This window comes from Nerophis lumbriciformis, linkage group LG08 (assembly GCF_033978685.3).
Source record: "Nerophis lumbriciformis linkage group LG08, RoL_Nlum_v2.1, whole genome shotgun sequence".
Lineage (NCBI taxonomy): Eukaryota > Metazoa > Chordata > Actinopteri > Syngnathiformes > Syngnathidae > Nerophis > Nerophis lumbriciformis.
In genome coordinates, this window is record NC_084555.2 from 28,205,001 (window position 1) to 28,226,647 (window position 21,647).

At 39.6% G+C, this 21,647-nt stretch overlaps 1 protein-coding gene across 1 annotated transcript in view; it reads right to left on the minus strand.

Moving 5' to 3' along the window:
- Positions 1–20,968, minus strand: part of LOC140679001 (uncharacterized) — a 50,012-nt gene extending 29,044 nt beyond the window's left edge. The window contains exons 1-4 of the mRNA XM_072913735.1: positions 20,860–20,968; positions 20,541–20,624; positions 20,322–20,414; positions 19,697–20,177 (exon numbers count right to left, since the gene is read on the minus strand). Coding sequence (XP_072769836.1) covers positions 19,697–20,177; positions 20,322–20,414; positions 20,541–20,624; positions 20,860–20,944 — 743 coding nt within the window. The 5' untranslated portion in view covers positions 20,945–20,968. The remainder of the gene's footprint in view (positions 1–19,696; positions 20,178–20,321; positions 20,415–20,540; positions 20,625–20,859) is intronic.
- Between the last annotated feature and the right edge of the window lie 679 nt (positions 20,969–21,647).

Consider the following 21,647-nt stretch of genomic DNA (forward strand, 5'->3'; position numbering starts at 1 on the left):
CAATCAAATTAAACATAATGTCCTTAATAAAGAAATAATGTTCAATGCCCTTATTTTTTACATGTATTTCCGTGTTGTGCTTTGCTTTGAATGTTCTGTTTTTGTGATTCCCACATGTAAAATCAGTACAACAATAACCAATCCCATCATATCTGCTTTGATAATGCTGATGATTCCAAACACTACAGTAGTTGCATTTTCCATTATCATTGTTCCAAAGCTTGACATGAGCAAACAAATTAGCAGTCAAATGAGCAACAATATCTACTGTACAGGACATTAACGATGCCATTTTGGGCAACAGCACACACAAACAAAGATGTTACCACCAGATGTATTTAGATAACTATTATGATTTGTAGGTAAATGTTAGTCAAAGACGACACCGTAATTATAATAGTATTTGACACTTGTAAGGATAATTCTACATGGTAGAGTGGTTTTGGTGGGCGCTCGGCTGAAAACGCCCTGGACTTAATGTCAATTTTGCGGTCAACGCTCGTGTAAAATGAAGCAACTGCCACAACTGCCAGTCTGGTGATGTGAGAAGCATCCAAACTGCTGCTGTCAGACTTTTTTTTTACAAGATCATCATCACGACACGTTTATTCTCTGACAAAGTGTTGATCTTTGCAGAAAATTTCACCCCAGTTTCTTCGATTCCCTCGAGTCTTTGCTAAAGGTGAGTAACCTCTGCTCATCTTTGATGGACGTCTTGGTGAAAACGTGCTGATTGTGTTGTTCTGCTTGGAGTCCTTCCGCAGTGCCAAAGTGGGCCTGCTTTGCAGCCATGTGTGACCGGGCCACTTACTGGCTCAAACTAATGACCCTAATTGGGAAAGTGGGCTCCCTTTCAGGATCACTGACAGACTGACTGGCATGTAAGGAATGTGACTCCATGGCACCATCCGTCTATTGTGTGCACCAGCCAATCAATTAGCTGCTCCATGGAAAGGACACCTTCACTCATTCTGGTCTGTGGCGTTCTCAAACAGCTCTGATTGTAGCAAAACAAACCTGATTTACGAGCACATCTATTTTTAGTGCTTGAAGCAAGGTATCAAGAGTTTATTAATTGAGATTAAAAATAAAATGCAGGCTATTACGTGAAAACTGAATCGGATCACTAACACTGAATCACACCAATGCACTAGTACAAATGTAGCTGCATGCTAAATTGCGTCCGATCAGTTTTGTTTGTTTTTTGTTCTTTCTTTTTCTTTTTTTTGAATGCTGTTTATGGCACAGGGGTGGGGGCCAGACAAGTTCTGCTTCTTCCCATTCCTTTTGGACAGTTGATCACTGCAGAAAAAATGTGTGCTTGTGAAGTTTTAACATACTTCAAATGAATCAAATTGATTGATTGATTGACACTTTTAAATATATTGATTTCAACCTCTGGCAGCTTGTCAACAAATGGCTGCTATTATGATAAATGGTAATAGTAATGCTTGAGTTTATTTCAAACATGCTTGACAAAATTACAATAAGTAACATTCGTTTGTGACTGCACAATTCAACATGCCCGAAGAGGACTAGCAAAAAGCAGAGCTTATTTAATCCTACCCCTTTTCCATGTCTCAGAAAATACTGATAGTTGACTTCCTATGTTTACAATAATGCACACCTTTGAACATTTTTTAAAACAGAAATAGATAGTTAATATAAAATAACTATGAATAAGTAATACGTAAGTGGTTCTTTGCATTCTGCTTCCTCCTTGTACCTTGTTCTGTTTCTTAAACTGTCTCAAAGTAGCAAAGTATCTCCCCTCTCGGGATGTTTCTATAAACGTTATTATTGATACAACTCACAACGGTTAGTATTACCGTATTGGAACAAAATTATGTAAAAAAAACGTGATTAATAACTGCACTTTGATAAACTCAATGACCAGCTAGCTCGCTATCTAGCTTAAATGCTAACATGAATACAAAAGACTTTAACGTATTTCCCCATTAGGACATACTCTAATCCAAACCAATACAAACATATTACTGTATGAGCAACTAAGATATTCAATTGTGGACATTGAACCTACTTTCTGTGCTCTCTTAGAACAGAGTGATTGATCTATACTCAGACGAATACGACACAGACAAGATGTTTTTTAACAACTTTATTAACAGATTCTTTATAAACAGCAGGAAGTCAACTCACCTGATATCACATAAACCGGAAGTGAAGCAAAGTAAAGACAAAATGTCAGCGAAATTAAAATGAAAGTGAACAAGCAAACTGTTACATCATAGAAGCAAAGTTATTATTTTTGATGTAGGTTTTACAGGGAAAAAAAGAGAGTCTCTGTCGGAAAATTTATTTCCAGCTTAGTGGTAAACCTGATGTATTAAACAGTCGTGATCAACAATTGATGATTCAACTTCACATTTGAATCATCAGATCCCGCGAGTACAGCAGGTGTGCTGGGAGGATGAAGTGGTCGAGTTAATTATATCTTCTTTATATATTAGAAGAATATTCCTGTACTTCCTGTCAACAGGAAAGGACGCAAATAAATAAGCGTTGCTTTTGCTACTGGGTTTTTTTGATAACATTGATGTTTTCCTGACCACTGATTGTGATCACAGCTACAACAGCGTTTGCTGGCATCTTGTTCCAGTCTGAGGCACAGATTCACTGAAAGAAGCAAATTGGAATAGCTGTTAGCCTCAAGCCAGCGGACCCTTCCGCAATTCAAAGCGGTTGCCCGGCAACCAAAAACCAGACAAAGTTTGAAGCAGTTTTAAAGTGTTTCTGACCACACAGAGTAATCTTAGTTGACGGGCTGACAACTCCAGTTGATTTCTGATCAGACCTAGATATAAATTTGTTGAAATATACAAATTAAAAGTGCCGCGGGTCTCTTAAAAGGCAATTGCCGTTAGCGGGCTGCTAATGCAGCGATGCCACAAAAAAACCTCACTGCCTGGCACCTTTAGTCTCATCAAATGAGGCTCTACAAACAGGACACAAAGAGAAGAACCAAGACATCCGATTGGTGTAAGAAAAAAATTGACAAATTGAAAGCAGATGTGGAAAGAGTAAGATTATAACAGAACGAAGAAATGAAAAGCCTACAAGAAAACACAGAAAGCCTGCAAACCCAGAATAACAAGGTCAAAAGGACGTGTGATGAATCTCTTAAACAGAAATGCAGCAAGAAATAAAGATTCTCCGAGAGGAAAATATTGCAATAGATCAAGAAATAACAAGATACTGGAACATCATATATATATATATATATATATATATATATATATATATATATATATATATATATATATATATATATATATATATATATATATATATATGTATATATATATATATATATATATGATATAGATATAAAGAATATCATAGATGAAATGGATCAGGATAAACAAATGATTTGTATCATTGTGACAAGACACCAAATTAAATCAGGATCCTGCGCAAGAGCCGTGGATAATGGAGGAGAACAAGATGAAATGGATGTCGCCTCAGCAGAGCAACAAGTGGTCAACTTTTTGCAATCAAAGGAAATTGATGCCAACATTAATACCATCGATCCCAGTGAGTGGAAGAAACAATAACTCTATTTCCGGTCATCCTTGTGAAACTTGCTAACAGAAAATCCAAAATGGCACCGCTAATAAGAAGCTGAAGGATACAAATGTGTACAACTGCACATGAATAACCACCTCACAACGCATCGCTGAAATCGCCAAGAAAGCATGCGGCTTGAGAAAAACAGGAAAAAATGTTGGGAACTGTAAAATTTACATCAAGCTGAATGGACGTCCAGAAGTGTACTTGTTGTCAAAACAATATTAAAGATGACAGCTTTGACAACAAAGTAATATTGATATTCGTTATCAATACCGGTGTTCATCGGTACTTTTATTGGTAATGTTGCGACCAACCTTTCCTTCTGGTCACTGAGAGGTGGAAATTAATTATTGGAGCTTGGATGACGCGCCGACTGTACAAAGACGCCAAGATGCGGACTGCGTTTTGTGTATTTATTTGAACAATCCTTTTGTATAACATACAGTAGGGCAGTAGGGATAATGTGATGTGTTCTCAACACATATTTAAGCATGAATTATAGCGGTCAAAAATAATATGGCTATTCCTTCCTCTCTAATTTTTATTGTTCTTTGTTTTCTCCCTGCACAAGTGTATGCTAGTCTTTTAAATATTTATTGTATACTTATGACACACCCATACCCACATGACCAACACCTCCCTACAACCCTGCAGACACACTTTGTTACCCAAAACCTTCATTCTGTCTCCTACAGGTACTATATGTACAGGTAAAAGCCAGTAAATTAGAATATTTTGAAAAACTTGATTTATTTCAGTAATTGCATTCAAAAGGTGTAACTTGTACATTATATTTATTCATTGCACACAGACTGATGCATTCAAATGTTTATTTCATTTAATTTTGATGATTTGAAGTGGCAACAAATGAAAATCCAAAATTCCGTGTGTCACAAAATTAGAATATTACTTAAGCCTAATACAAAAAAGGGATTTTTAGAAATGTTGGCCAACTGAAAAGTATGAAAATGAAAAATATGAGCATGTACAATACTCAATACTTGGTTGGAGCTCCTTTTGCCTCAATTACTGCGTTAATGCGGCGTGGCATGGAGTCGATGAGTTTCTGGCACTGCTCAGGTGTTATGAGAGCCCAGGTTGCTCTGATAGTGGCCTTCAACTCTTCTGCGTTTTTGGGTCTGGCATTCTGCATCTTCCTTTTCACAATACCCCACAGATTTTCTATGGGGCTGAGGTCAGGGGAGTTGGCGGGCCAATTTAGAACAGAAATACCATGGTCCGTAAACCAGGCACGGGTAGATTTTGCGCTGTGTGCAGGCGCCAAGTCCTGTTGGAACTTGAAATCTCCATCTCCATAGAGCAGGTCAGCAGCAGGAAGCATGAAGTGCTCTAAAACTTGCTGGTAGACGGCTGCGTTGACCCTGGATCTCAGGAAACAGAGTGGACCGACACCAGCAGATGACATGGCACCCCAAACCATCACTGATGGTGGAAACTTTACACTAGACTTCAGGCAACGTGGATCCTGTGCCTCTCCTGTCTTCCTCCAGACTCTGGGACCTCGATTTCCAAAGGAAATGCAAAATTTGCATGGTTGGGTGATGGTTTGGGGTGCCATGTCATCTGCTGGTGTCGGTCCACTCTGTTTCCTGAGATCCAGGGTCAACGCAGCCGTCTACCAGCAAGTTTTAGAGCACTTCATGCTTCCTGCTGCTGACCTGCTCTATGGAGATGGAGATTTCAAGTTCCAACAGGACTTGGCGCCTGCACACAGCGCAAAATCTACCCGTGCCTGGTTTACGGACCATGGTATTTCTGGTCTAAATTGGCCCGCCAACTCCCCTGACCTTAGCCCCATAGAAAATCTGTGGGGTATTGTGAAAAGGAAGATGCAGAATGCCAGACCCAAAAACGCAGAAGAGTTGAAGGCCACTATCAGAGCAACCTGGGCTCTCATAACACCTGAGCAGTGTCAGAAACTCATCGACTCCATGCCACGCCGCATTAACGCAGTAATTGAGGCAAAAGGAGTTCCAACCAAATATTGAGTATTGTACATGCTCATATTTTTCATTTTCATACTTTTCAGTTGGCCAACATTTCTAAAAATCCCTTTTTTGTATTAGCCTTAAGTAATATTCTAATTTTGTGACACACGGAATTTTGGATTTTCATTTGTTGCCACTTCAAATCATCAAAATTAAATGAAATAAACATTTGAATGCATCAGTCTGTGTACAATGAATAAATATAATGTACAAGTTACACCTTTTGAATGCAATTACTGAAATAAATCAAGTTTTTCAAAATATTCTAATTTACTGGCTTTTACCTGTAATTTGTGTGACTAAAGATAAGGAAAAAATGCATTCTTTATCAGCATATCTTTAAGCACAAGAGGTTACACACCAGCAACATCATAATATAACATCTCACAGCAGAGAAGTATTTTTCGACACCTGCTTTTTAAGTCTTAATGGGTAACTGCACTTTTATTTTGCAATGTTGCCTATCGTTCACAATCAATATGAAAGACATGAGGACGGATGTATTTTTTTAATGCAATCTAACTCATGAATAAAGGTAAATAAAAGTCCGCTTACAGCAGATCCAATGGGAGGTCCTCTAGTCCGCCCATAAAGCTCTCTAAACAACCATCCAAAAAGAGCCAACAACACTAATATCAGTGATATTGTTATTATAAGCGCTAACGCAGACAAACTATTCACAGCGGCGCCGTGATCACTAGCGTGTGTGCCTATGTTTACATCATCAAGTGGTCAGCTGTTTCCTAACTTCTCTGCTCATGGAAGTTTATTGTAGATCATAAATCATGCCTCTCACCTTGATAGTAGAAGGATGAGGTTGTAAGTTGGTACACTTTGACAGCCAATTTATGACGATAACAACACGAAAAGACGTTTGGTTCTACCCCCTTTTCTTCGCGTGGGTTATAAGTCATTCTTCATCTAAACCGGATTGTAACAGGAATCTATCAGTCAGCATCCTAATGACAGCAGACATTGCACAGTAAGTGATGTTTTATTATGTTTTTTAGGCTCTCATAAAGCCTGCAGTGAGCAGAAGTCAGTGATTAAGAAGAAAAAAAAGCGAACTGATGTGTTTTTGAAATGAATGTGCCGCGTATGCTTAAAACTATCAAAATACAAAAATATTAAATGTTATTGTAAATGTGCCCCCTACTACATTACATATACACTTACAGCATGTATACACAACTTTAACGGCTGTGTTTGGATGTTTTTTAGGGGATTTTATAGGCAGAATAGAGCGGCACCCATAGACTCCATTGTAAGCAGACTTTTGATCGCATTTATTTACTATTTAGAATGCATGAAAAAAGTGCAGTTCCCCTTTAAACAAGTCAACTATGTTTGCAGAGCAAGGTGCAATGCAGTTATGTCATCAATCAAAGTTTACTTATGCCTTTATTCACCAATGTCTCCATGGGCTGCACAAGCCACAACGACATCCTCGGCACAGATCCCACATCAGGGCAAGAAAAATCTCAACCCAATGGGAACAACAAGAAACCTTGGAAGGGACCGCAGATGTGGGGATCCCCCCCTGGGTGACCGGTGCAATGGATGCCGAGTGGATACAGTTAATAATGTGAGAGTCATCATCTTGTAAAATCCACACAGATCCATCAATGTGTTTTTATTCATTACAATTACACTCATTATATCCACCCATTTTTTACCACTTTTCCCTATAATAATATTTGAAATAATATCAATAATGCGATAAATATTAAAAGTAAAATAATATTTATAAATGGTATTCATGTGCAGACCACAGACCTTTTACATGATAAATCATAAAAAATATATAATATAAATAAATATAATCATTTATCAAATCAAATCAAATCAACTTTATTTATAGAGCACATTTAAAATTTACCACAGGGGTAGCCAAAGTGCTGTACAATGAGCAGGTTAAAAGATAAAACGAGTACCGAGCAAACACAACACAACACAAACAGAACACGATAAAAAATAAATAATTAAAATAGAATTAATAAAAACATAAAAACATAAAAACAGGATCACAGCAGGTGTATTATGGGGCGCCATTGCAGGATGGATATCACTCAGTGTTAAAAGCCATGGAATAAAAGTATGTTTTTAAGAGAGATTTAAAAACAGGAAGAGAGGAGGCTTGTCTAGCACTCAGGGGTAGGTCGTTCCAGAGCTTGGGAGCAGCAACGGCGAAAGCTCTGTCACCTCTAAGCTTCAGCCTTGTGTCAGGGACCGTCAACAGCAGCTGATCGGCTGATCTTAAGGATCGGGTGGGGCAGTAAGGCTGAAGGAGGTCGGAGAGATAGGTTGGCGCGAGGTTGTTTAGACATTTAAAAACAAATAAAAGGAGTTTAAAATGTATTCGGTAACGCACAGGGAGCCAGTGAAGGGACGCTAAAATAGGGGTGATGTGCTCACGTCTGCGGGTCTGTGTTAGCAGACGAGCAGCAGAGTTCTGCACGAGCTGCAGGTGGGCGAGGGAGGCCTGGCTAATGCCAACATACAGGGCATTACAATAATCAAGACGAGTCGAGATAAAAGCGTGGATTAATTTCTCAAGATCATGTCTTGATAGAAGCGGTTTCACTTTCGCTATTTGGCGTAATTGATAAAAGCTTTTTTGAACGACGCTGCTGATTTGTTTTTCGAATTTAAAATCTGAGTCAAACTTTACCCCCAGGTTTGTGACAGAGTCGCTGAGATACGGGATCAGAGTGCCGAGGTCAACGTTGGGGGAGGGAGAGCGACTTGGACCGAACAACATAACTTCTGTTTTATCTTCATTTAGGCTCAGGAAGTTAGCTGAAAGCCAGACTTTGATGTCGTCCAGGCAGTCAATAAGACGTTGAACCGTGTTATTTTGTGCCATGGGAAAATAAATCTGGCAATCATCGGCATAAAAATGAAATGCAATACTGTACTTCCTAAAAATAGAACCAAGGGGGAGAAGGTAAAGCGCAAATAAAATTGGGGCAAGGATTGAGCCCTGGGGGACCCCATGTGGTAAAGGAGCTGTGGACGACATAAAACTGTCTACTTTTACACAAAAACTCCTGTCGGTTAGGTACGACCGGAACCAGTTGAGGGCGGCGCCCTTAATGCCCACACAGTTCTCAAGACGAGTGATTAAGGTGGCGTGGTCGACGGTGTCGAACGCAGCAGACAGATCTAAAAGCACCAGGACAACATATTTACCAGAATCAGTGGACAGGAGGGTATCGTTAAAAACTTTTAGAAGCGCTGACTCTGTGCTGTGGAGGGCTTTAAAACCGGACTGGAACAGCTCAGTGATACCATTATCCTCTAAGAAGGGCAACAACTGACTGTAGACAACCTTCTCTAATATTTTGGAAATGTATGGAAGATTAGAGATAGGTCTGAAGTTAGAGAGGAGAAAGGGGTCGAGGCTGGGTTTTTTAAGTAGAGGTCGTACCACTGCATGTTTAAACTCTACTGGAACTATTCCAGAAGAGAGGCTACTATTGATAATGTTAAGGACACTTGATCCAATAGTAGCAAATACCTCCTTAAACAGGCGAGGTGGGAGGGCATCTGCAGGAGAACCAGAGGGCTTCATATGACTAACTGTGTCACTTAAAAAAGAAAAGGACACCGGCTCAAACTGATGGAAAACAGAAGAGAAATGCAGGGTAACAGAAGGGTCATATGAAGGCTGAGATAGACTGGCTCTAGTTGACACAATTTTGTCAGTGAAAAAATGGAGACAATTTTCACAGAATTCAAAAGAAGCATCAAAACCAGCAGATTTGGGAGCATCAATGACAGTGTTAATAGTTTTAAACAGAACTCTGGGGTTGTTACAGTTAGAAGACATAATCTGAGATAGATATATATTCATTTCTGCTTTTACAGTCATCTGAAAGGAAAACAGGCTTTCTTTAAAAATGGCAAAGGACACATGCAGCCTGTCTTTTTTCCATTTTCTCTCTGCTCTTCTACATACGCGCCTGGCAGCCCGAGTGACGTCATTCAACCAGGGCTGAGGCGTAGCTTTAGCGCGGCGGCATTTGAAAGGCGCGATTGTGTCCAGTGTTTGTAAACAGATAGAGTTGAACCCAGAAACCAACTCTTCAGTATTCAGACACACAGATGCTGCAGAATTATCATCACAAAGAGTCGAGAAAAAAAAGAGGAGAACCGAGCAGGAGACGAAGAATTAAACATGCTAGAGCGTTGGGGCGGTGCGCACAATTTAACTGGACACTGCGTGGCAATATCAAACAGGATCGGCATGTGATCAGAGAACACAGCGTCGCAAATGTCCAAATTAAAAACACACAAACCATACGAGAGCACTAAATCGAGTGTATGCCCGCGTTCATGTGTAGAACCACACACAGACTGTACAAAGTTAAATGAGTCGATTATATTCAGGAAGCTCCTGGAAAGCGGCTCATCTGGACAGCAGGTGTGAATATTAAAATCACCCACAATAAGGACACGATCATATTTGGGCAGGATTTCAGCCAGAAATTCAGAAAAGTCAGTTATAAAGTCTTTGTGGTACTTGGGTGGTCGATAGATGACGGCACACAGGACGACATCAGAAAGACCCAGTTCAAACATGCACAGTTCGAAGCTTGAAAAGGAGGATTGTAGGCGGATCTGACGGCATTTAAAGTCATTTTTAAAAACGACTGCTAATCCTCCTCCTTTTCGACCGGACGGCCGTGGGGAATTAAAGTAGGAACACTCCGGAGGCAGAAGTTCATTAAGAGGGGCGGACTCACCGGCTCTCAGCCATGTCTCCGTCACACAGAGGAAGTCCAGTCCGCGGGAAGTGAAGAAATCCTTCAGGATAAAAGTTTTGTTTGTCAAAGATCTTGCGTTCACAAGACCGAACCTGGCGGGGGCCAGCACGTCCAGGGCCGCAATTAATCCGGGTGGGGCCCGACACACAGCCCGCAGGTGGCGGTGATCCACCCCGCGCCTCCGGGGGCGGGGACAGCAGGAGCGACGACGGCAAGCTTCTTCCTCTAAACCAACGATAGGAACCAGCCAGGAGCCGATAGGATCGAGCGAGCGTGGGTGCAGGAGGAGACCGGATACCGCACCATTCCTCCTTCGGGGAGCCACGGGAAGCCGGGCCAGGAGTGCCCTAACTTTCACCAGCTGGCCGCCACGTTTACCGCGGCGCCGGAGACGCTTCCGCCGGGGGAGAGGAGCCAGGGGGCGGGAAAGGAAGGCAGGAATCCGGCCAGGTGAAAAAGCTGACTGGGACGTCGAAAAACCAACGTCGAAGTTGATCATATCAGTGGGAGGGGCAAAGATCCAACAGTGTTTGGCGGTCATACACAAGCAGTGAGCTGACGAACAGAGCTGACAGCGAGAGACGGCAGGCCAAAGCACATACTGGCGCCATCTTGCATCGGGGCGTGGTCAAGACAATGTTGAAGCACCAAAAATGTACCATGTTAGGTGTGTGTGCATTTTGTAACAATAAATTGGGAGGCGTGCTGGAGCCACCTCATTGTAGGTCCAACACAGATAGACAAACAATCACACTCACATTCACATACTATATAAATAAAAAGACCTGGTTGATTATTACAATTTTAAATTTTTTTGAGTGGAATAATATTGGCCAAACTCTCAAACGCTAACTCTACTATTAGCGTGCATGACTTTGAGGAAATATTGTCGTTACAAACTTTTGTGTGATGTTGCTTCCTTATTTGTGATTATTCCAAGCTGATAACCATCTGCCCGTGTCTTTTTTATCTGTAGCAGCGGAACTTCATTCGAATGTGGCCATGTGTCATATTTACAACGGTCAGCTGGATAAGAAAAATACCGATAACCGTATGGTCAGTCCAGGATCTTAACAGTCTTCCTGGACCAACCAAATTAGGAAAAAATACCGGTACTCAGTATACATCCCTACTGACAACAAACTGTCAATTGTTCATTTCAACAACAGAAGCTTGTATGCAAACTCCGACAACATTAAACAGTTTTTTGGAACAATTCAACAATCACTTTGAAGTGATCGCTATCTCAGAAACATGGATCAATGTTAAAAATGGGACAGATTTCGATCTGGAAGGATATGAACTAAATTACATCAAGAGAACCAACAAGAATGGTGGAGGAGTACTGTAGGTGTGTATGTGATGAGGAACCCAAACTAAGTGGCAAAGTGGTTAAAAATTTAATTTGCTATTGATAATATCTTAGAATGTATAACCATTGAAATGCGTTTGTATGTCATGAAAAACGCAGAAACGTATTGACCAGATGTATATTAATATAGAACACCTAAGTCAAGTACTGAAATGTTTTTTTGGATTGAGACAAATTTTACTAATATCAGTCAAAAAGTAATGTTCTTATGTGATGACTTCAACATTGTTTTGTTTTTTTACCTGAATATACAAAAGACCATTGATGGTTTCATAGAGTGGATACAATGTATGGCATGAGTTTATCCTAAAATTTCAAGACCAAGCAGAATCATAGGACACTGTGCCTTACTTATTGATAGTATTTTTACCAATGATTTTGATTATAATACGACCTGTGGTCTGCTATTAACCAATATCAGTGACAAGAAGAGGAACATTGATGACAACAAGACACTATGGAAACTATACACAAAAAAAAGTAGGATTGATTTTAAGAATGATCCAAAAAAGCAAAATTGGGACAATGTGTACAGTGAAAATTATGTAGATCAAGAATATGGTACACTTTTATGATACTTATTGACCGGGTTGCTGCTTCCTGGTGTTACACCTCTCTAAAATCAGCTGGCTTTGTTTTAGCCAATGATTGGAAATTTACTTTGAAAAAGTAATTAATTACAGTTACTCATTGATTTCCCAAAAAGGTAATTACTAATTGAATGACTAACAGTCATTACTAAGAGTTATTACTTAATAGATGTAATTAGTTACTAGGGAAGGTAACTTTTTTTTTAACTTTCAAATATATAGTGTATGCATTTGAGAGATGTTTCATCAGAGTAGAGTGTGTCAGTGTGTGCCTCTAAAATGTGGTGCCTGACGTCAGTGAGGGCGCGCTCATTGGTTGTTTTAGCTCGGCATTGATAGTCTGTGAACTAAGGAAATTGTTGTTTGCAGCACCTGTGGAAGGTTTTCACTTACTTGTCGATTGAACATCCATCTATGACTGTGTCCCTCCTTGTCCACAATTGAGGCATTGTATAATTAGTATTGTTGATAATTGTCTGAAAGTGGCTGCGGCGCTGGTTCACATGCAGAAACTTTGTTACAACTTTTACTTCCTTTATTTAGTCAAGTTTGATGTCCTCTTGGCGCTAAATTGTGGTTTAGCCGTATTTGAGGTGGAAAAAGCCATAAATGAGATCTTTGTTTTGTTTATTGCTTTCATAAGAACAGTTTAATTGACTTTGGAATATTCACGTATATGTAGCGGAGCACATCCGAACAGGGAACAAGGGTTTTTTTTCATTGCCTCCGTCACAATAAGTTCAGTTAATTCTATTCAATGCATGAGGCATGTTTTCTCGACCTGCGCCATGTGTAAACTATCTTCGAATAACGTCTCCTGTGAATTGGCGCTATAAAAATAACATTGCCTCGATTTGACGTCTGTCTCACAGCAAGTAGTTTCTGGGTTCGAATCTCAACTTGGACCTCTCTGTTGAGATTCCATGTCTCCATGGGCCTGTTTTTTTGCATGGCTTTTTAAATGGTCCATACGTGTGAATGTAATTGGTTGTTTGTCTATATGTGTTTTAAGGTTGACTGGTGACAAGTCCTCCTGGTTAAAACCTGCTTCTCACCCAAAGTCAGCTAGGATAGACTCCAGCTCACCTGCGACCCTAAATAGGACACGCAATAGAAGATTAATAAATGAAGCATCATTTTATTCTTATTGAGAGCACCTGGCAAGTGACCAAAATCTGTGTCAGGTTTGTCAAGGCAAGTGTATTCATGGAGCACAATTCATACACAAGGCAATTCAAAGCGATTTACAAAAAATTACAAGACGCCAAAAATAAAAATAATATCATAATTTAAAATAAAATCAAAGAGTGTAGCTAAAATACTTTCAGTTGTCATATGCACAATTAAATACAAGTGCTGGGTTCAAACATTACCAATGTTGAGACCGATCTTGCGTCTTCTGGAAGACTATTCCAGATTTTAGGAGCATAAAACCTAACATCTACAGTAAGTAAACGTTCTTTATATCATATATAGACTAAAATCTGGAGCTGCAATTGTGATCTTTATATTTGTAAAGTAGGTTTGACTGTCTGTATGTACGTATGTATAGAGAGAACAAGTACCTCAAAATAACATTAATGTTATTATTTCTGACGCTGCTCTTTGTAAATATACACTGAATTAATCTCATGCTTTTGTTTGAGCTCTGTAAGCTTTTCCTCTCAGGAATTTGCAGTCATGGGAAAGACGACAGCTTTCTCAACACCCTTGCCTGGTGCTTTTTTAGTACTGCCGTCACATAGACAGTGATGAGCCCTGCCATCAAGGGAGTGCAGTGTTTCCCACAGGACAGGCATCTATTTGTGGTGGTGTGGTCGGGGGGCGGGGGGTGGCGGCGGCAGCGGCAGCGGCGATGACCAAGAAGGACGCGGAGTTGGAATATAATTACAACATTTTATGTACATATTTATATACAGATTTGAACAATTAGTGATTGCAATATTCAGTGTTGACAGCTAGATTTTTTGTGGACATGTTCCATAAATATTGATGTTAAAGATTTTTTTTTTTGTGAAGAAATGTTTAGAATTAAGTTGATGAATCCAGATGGAGCTCTAATACAATCCCCAAAGAGGGCACTTTAAGTTGATTATTACTTCTAGGTGTAGAAATCTTTATTTATAATTTAATCACTTGTTTATTTTTCAACAAGTTTTTAGCTTTTTTTATATCTTTTTTTCCAAATAGTTCAAGAAAGACCACTACAAATGAGCAATATTTTGCACTGTTATACAATTTAATAAATCAGAAACTGATGACATAGTGCTGTATTTTACTTCATCTTTTTTTTTTCAACCAAAAATGCTTTGCTCTGATTAGGGGGTACTTGAATTAAAAAAAAATTCACAGGGGGTACATCACTGAAAAAAGGTTGAGAACCACTGACCTAGTATATACAATAATATAAACCAAGTCATTGTATTTCATTTAGGATTATTTCATAACTTCATTTAAATAAAAATATATTTTTTGTCTTTTTTAGATACAGTCAATAAATAATGTGAACATATATCATAACATGGAAATCTAAGAGAACGTGTTGTGAATGAGGATGCTTGTGGACCTGGAAATTATTATTTTTTTTTTTTACACATTTTTTTTTTTTTTTAAATACAGTTTTTCCAACGTATTCAATTTTAGACGCTTTCTCTTCTTAGTTATTATTTCTCCGGCTGTAGAAAAGAGCCGCTCACAGGGCACAGAGGAGGCGTCAGTGCGACACAGTTCGCGTATCGGTCACGTGACCAAAACAGCTCATGATCGGTCACGTGACTTTCTAAAAGCGGTACGCGCACCGACACAGGGTTTCGCTCTATGAGCTCGACGCATGCGCTGATGCATCGGTGTTGCCGGACCCATCACTACTATCTACCAGAGGTGTGGACTCGAGTCACATGACTTGGACTCGAGTCAGACTCGAGTCATGAATTTGATGACTTTAGACTCGACTTGACAAAATGTAAAGAGACTTGCAACTCGACTTAGACTTTAACATCAATGACTTGTGACTTCACTTGGACTTGAGCCTTTTGACTTGACATGACTTGCTGCTTTCCCCAAAATTCAACGCTTAAAAAGTTATTTGGGAGCGCTCCGTATTTTTCATTTTCTTCGTCTGTGTCTCTCAGCGTGTTGTTCCTGTCAGCTGGTGTGCTGTCAGTACAACAGCCAATCAAATTAGATCTACGTTGTTTTCATCACGCAGCATTCATCCAATCAAATTGCAGTACAACCACCGAACAAGTTGTCAAACAACGCAACAATTATGCCAAAGTTGGTTTCGTTCGGGTATAAAAACTACGACTTGGTCAACAAAAAATGAATTGCCGAGGCGCGGGGCCGCCATCTTGGAGTGGTGATCCGCTCCACTCAGTGCAATTCATTTGGCAGGAACAATGAACTGTCAGCGCATTTAATTCATTTTACCTCACTGAATACCACTGATTTTCACCCCCTTTTTTGTCATACGTGTAGCTATGATAACAGACACATGTTTTGGCGTGTTTTAGTATTCATAGTTTGCTTAACAGTAATATAATATTCTTATATGCTATAAGTGACCAGACGTCCGAGATCAAAACTGGGATTATAATCCTAGAGAAGGGGAAAAAACGGTAAACTATTTTTAAGTTGAAGAAACAATATGATTAGGTTATATATACATGCATATATCCTACATAAACAATGTATGAATACATTAGATATCTATATATCTTAGGGACCTATAGACTGTATCTCTGTTGCTGCAGCAGCAGAGAGTTTATTCTGTCTTGACACTTTGTATTGATATTTTCTATTACATTCTTCCCTTAAATGATAATATTTGCAGTGATTGTTTTATATGTATTATTTTATGTAAGTCGCTTTGGATAAAAGCGTCTGCCAAATACTTAAACATATATAAACACCTGAAAGTCTTCATATCAGCTATAACCACCAATCTGTTTCACTGGATTCAGAATAAAACCAAATTCTGTTTTACCCAACAATGTTAGTATTTGAATATTGTTACTTGAAGACTTATTCCTGGTTTCAATTATACTGTTAAGAAAGTATTGTCTTATACTTTGCCTAAAATGAGAATGCATCATAATCAGTGGCGGCTGGTGAATTTTGTTTTAGGTGGGGCTGAAAGTTTGTAAACCAAACCCCTGTAGGGGCGTCATCCTCCCCCAGAAGATTTATTTGTGATTTTCACATACAAATATTGAAGATCTTTGATCCTTCTCAACTCTGTGGTAATATTATTTTCATAAGATACAACCAATAGTACGTTAATGTTAAATCTTACTTGTGAAAAGTAATCCCCCGATTCCTATTTTCAACAGTCCGCTCATTTGAGCAGGAAAACGCTGAACACCAGCCCGGCATCTTTGTTTTCTACCTGTCAACTGTCAGTTTAGGCTGCTCGCCGGCTCCTCATCACCACTTCAAGATGGCGGCCAAATTGCTCACGTCACAGCAACCTGCGTCTACTTATAAGATGTCTATGGTTACAACGTCATTGCAAACACGGCAATCTGTTGCGTCCACTGCAGTTTGCTACCTTATTCATACTTTTTGTCAAGTGATTTTTTTTTAAGCAGGGTTGCATGAGGTACCTACACATAACGTTACGTTAGACAATGTATCACACACAGTAACGTAACGTTAGTCAATATATCACACACAGTAACGTAACGTTAGTCAATGTATCACACACAGTAACATTACGTTAGTCAATGTATCACACACAGTAACAATACGTTAGTCAATGTATCATACACAGTAACGTAAAGTTAGACGGTGGTCAGCAGCCCCGCTTATTTTGGCCACCTACAAAAAGACAAACATAGTCAAATAAAGGTCAGTTAAAATGTATACTATATTAAGAATATGTGTACATATTGCATAGGGTCCTGACATCTAAAAAGTACAACTCTGTTCATTGTTATGTTCATATATTTATGTTTTTCATGTGTACGCACACATAAACACACATACAGTATGAGATGAGTTCAATGAGATAAGGTAAGAACAGGATAGAAACTGCTGTGGAACTAGTTACAATGCAATATGCCATTGAAATACAATGTTAACACTTTTGTGCAAATAAGTACAGTTGCACTTGTTTTTTTCAAATGTGTTTATTCTGTAAAGGAATGAGTTACATGTTTAAAATGACTGGTTAATAGTGCTATTTTGAAGTGCAATGTCAGCACTATCTTTTTCTCTGCAATTTCAAATGCACTTGTTTTAATAAATAAATACAGCATTTTAAAAGCTTACACAATCTGTGTAAATATATTAGTCTGTGGTTAAACGACTTGAAAGGACTCGAAACTCAAAATGCAGGACTTGGGACTTGACTTGAGACTTTCCAGTCTTGACTTTGGACTTGACTCGGACTTGCTCTGTCTTGACTCGGGACTTGACTCGGACTTGAGGGCAAAGACTTGAGACTTACTTGTGACTTGCAAAGCATTGACTTGGTCCCACCTCTGCTATCTACCTATAACACCTGTAAAAATGAAGCAATGCTACCATGCTAGCAAGCGTTAGCTAGCCGGCTATGAGCCACCAAGCTGCTAACTATCGCCAAAAGGCACCATTTAAGTTTTTTTCCCCATGGCATCCTGGATCAAGGCTTTCAGCAGCTTTTGGACGTTTGAGGTAGAAACGTAGGAAGCGCCATCATTATGAAAAGTAGCCGGTGAATATTTTGATCCCGTGCGTCCATCCGTCCCTCTTCTTCTTCTTCTTCTGGCCCACCAGGTGAATTAAGTGCTATTGGCGGAGTTACCGCCACCTACTGCACCGGAGGTGTAACTACAAGCAACATTCACAGACAGTCCCATTGCTTTTATGAGCGGTCGAGCGAGTCAAAAGCAGAAAAATCAATTTGTGGCGGACGTAATTCTTTCGTGGCGGGCCGCCACAAATAAATGAATGTGTGGGAAACACTGGAGTGGTGTGCTTATTGGACTGGTTGGTGATGCACTCTAGAGTGGAGTTTGTCACCCCTGTAGCTTTGTGTGTAAATACTGTATATGTCTATTAATCAACTGTTGCTGATCCACACCCTCAGTGTTGTTGAATGAGCTCGTTATGCACCTACAGAAGGCAACTTTAGTCCAGAATTTGCAACCATTTCGAAGATTGATGCATGGTCTCCTATCATAGACATCCTCTGTGATGCTAAGATGATTCAAAGTCATGTGTTTCATGTAGTGTCCTTACAATATCATCCATGTGTTCTCCACATCTCAAAGGAATTACAGTATACCAACAATAAACAGTCTGGTGTACTATAATCTAATAATATATTAGCATTACATCGTAATGTGACATGAACGCCTACGTGTGCAAATTGAAATTTAACAAAAAACAATTGGCAGTTAAGGTTAAGGCATACAATCTTCATTTGACGCACTAAAATATGTTCAAGGATGTATAAGTAAAGCATAGAAATTGTGTATGCAGTTGGATTTTTCAGGCAACATCATGCTAATTTCCTGTGAGCTGAGTTTGTTTTGGGGGCTTGGTATATGTTGCGTCCATTGTATGTGTGAGCATGAAACTGAACATGGTTGATCTGTGCTTTCAGGCAAGCCACTTGAAATAACGAGAACAAGAAGAAACAACAATACATACACCTGTTCAATTTGATTCGATAAAATTTCAAGAGCTGTGTGAGCATTTGCCCACTCAAGTCGGTTACGACGATGAACTGCAGTCTGGTCAAGACCCCGATGAGGATGACGAGTAAAACAAACCAATTATTGCAGCACCTCTCCAGGTGGCTGGTCTCAGATGATCATGGAGGTGCACCTGCTGAATGTGGAAGTCCTGGGCTGGTGTGGTTACACTGTTGGCTGCGGTTGTGAAGCCGGTTGGATGTACTGTCAAATTCTCTGAAACGCGTTTGGAGACTGCCTATCAGTGCCCAGCCCAAGCCTCCATGGGGCCCTAAGCAAAATTTGATTTTGGGGCCCTCTATTTCTGCCAATAATATTGATTGTTGATCATTCACACACCTACTATAAACTCATTGCGGCTCTGGCAGTGTTGTTTACATTATCCTATTGTCAGCCTGGCATGTCTTTACAAATGACATGTCATTTATAAAGATATGGGGGTGGCCCAGTTAAGAACATAAATAATACCAATGAATGAACGAATGGTGTCCAGAGTGCCACATATGGTTCCTAATCTTAAAATGTAGAAAACATTCAGCTACAAGAGTGGCCTGGGGTTGAACAGTCCAAGTGATAAAGCTTTGTATTTACAGTAAAAGTGTCATCTTGTCTCATCAGTCTTGTACATATTAGTCTTTAATTACTAGTTTTTATTTTTAGTTAATTGTTCATATTTAATGTTTACTTTGTACAAAGAGAGCGCAGTCTACTGAAGTTAAATTCATCAATAGTTTTCCCCTTTGAAAGACGCAAGGCAAATTCCTTCCATTTCACCATGTTGCTACAATGATCTTCACTGTTTTCATGCTGTTTCAGCAGTGCACCTATGTTGACCCAATCCCGCTGTCCCTCGGCTGCCAGTTTTAAGGACTTTTTGGAAAATAATTTGCAGCAAAAGCAATAGACTGCATATTTACTTCTTGAATAAGTCAGCCAGCTACGCTTGACTTTTCCCCCATTGACTAGCTGTCTGTAGGTATAATGATAATGAAAACTTCGGCCATCATGCCGTTTGGGGAATGAAAAGTTATCCTTAATAGACAGTGGTCCTCTGATCACCTGCTCAGTCCTGTCTGAATCTGAGAGGAAAGAAGGCCACTCAGCTGGGTCAACTGGCGGAGCTGATGATGGTCCATGGTGTGAAGGGGACGTTGTGGTGGAAGTTGCTGAGGAAGTGACCAAAGAAAGACAATGACTAAAAAAGAAGGACCTATAAGGTCATTAAATTGCACTGTTGGACATAATTATTAATCTCAGAATGTTCTGCAGTACAATGAGCAATTATAAAGGGTGTTTTGCAGTTAACTTACTAGATAAATCAGCTGTGGTTTCAGACATGGAGGGGACAGTGGGCACAGAGGATGGAGGTGTGTGAGAGAGCACTGTAGAGGATGGAGATGGACCTAAGATGAAATACATACATATAGGCACACATATTAATGAGATACTTTGACTATATTAATTTCCCTTCAGGTGTAATGTTTATACTAAGAAATTAAATGTATACTGTATGGTATACTTTTCCTCACCTGATTCATCACTCACAGTTGAGCCTGAGGATGTGGACTGGCTCTGGGCTGATTCTGTGCCTCCAAAGTATTTTAACAATGCTCCTGGGGAAGTTTCACATAACTTATGAGTTGATGTAAAAAATAATGTTTATTTTACTCACATAAATTACCGCGCTCTGCTGCAAACAATTTGTGCAAACAACATATCTCACTAGTAACCTGATGCTAAACACATATTGCTAGCACCGCGCTAGCTAGCTAACGTCACCTAGCTAAAGCTATTTACAGCTACAAATCTCTTTGATAAACTTTTTATTACCAAGTCATGCAAACATACCTTTATCATGGCATTTTTTCTCCTCTTCCACTTTCTTCTTCTTCCTTTTTTCTGCACCTGAAGGATATGTCCTTTTTTGTGACATTGTTTTGCCTCTATCTGCGCTTTTGATGCCCAGTGCGCACTGGCATTGCACGGCAGACGGCAAACGTCACAGGTGCAGCAGAGGCAGCTTTACATTTAAAGAGAGGCAGGAAGAATCACTAGGCCTAGATCAGCAGCAGCACTCTGTTGACCTAAAATTGTGTTTTTGTACAATAATATATCTTTGATCATTAAGAAATCATCAGTCAGACTCGTACATGCAAAAAATAAAAAATAAGAATTTTTTGTTAATTGCTTTTGGGGGGCCCCTGGTGGCCGCGGGGCCCTAAGCAAGCGCTTAGTACGCTTATGCCTTGGGCAGGCTCTGCTGCCTATGGTAGAGAACTTAATATTCAATACACAGGCAAAAGTTCTGCAGTCAGCATGCCGACTGCACGCTCCCTCAAAACTTGCGACATCTGTGGCATTGTGCTGTGTGATAAAACTGCACGTTTCAGTGTGGTCTTTTATTGTGGGCAGCTTAAGGCACACCTGTGCAATAATCATGCTGTTTAATCAGCATCTTGATATGCCACACCTGTGAGGTGGGATGGACTATCTTGGCAAAGAAGAAATGCTCACTAACAGGCTTTGACAGATATGTGAACAATAATTCAGGGAAATAGGTATTTTGTCTATATCGTAAAAGTTGTATGTATTTGAGTTCAACTTATGAAAACTGGGTGCAAAAACAAATATTTTGT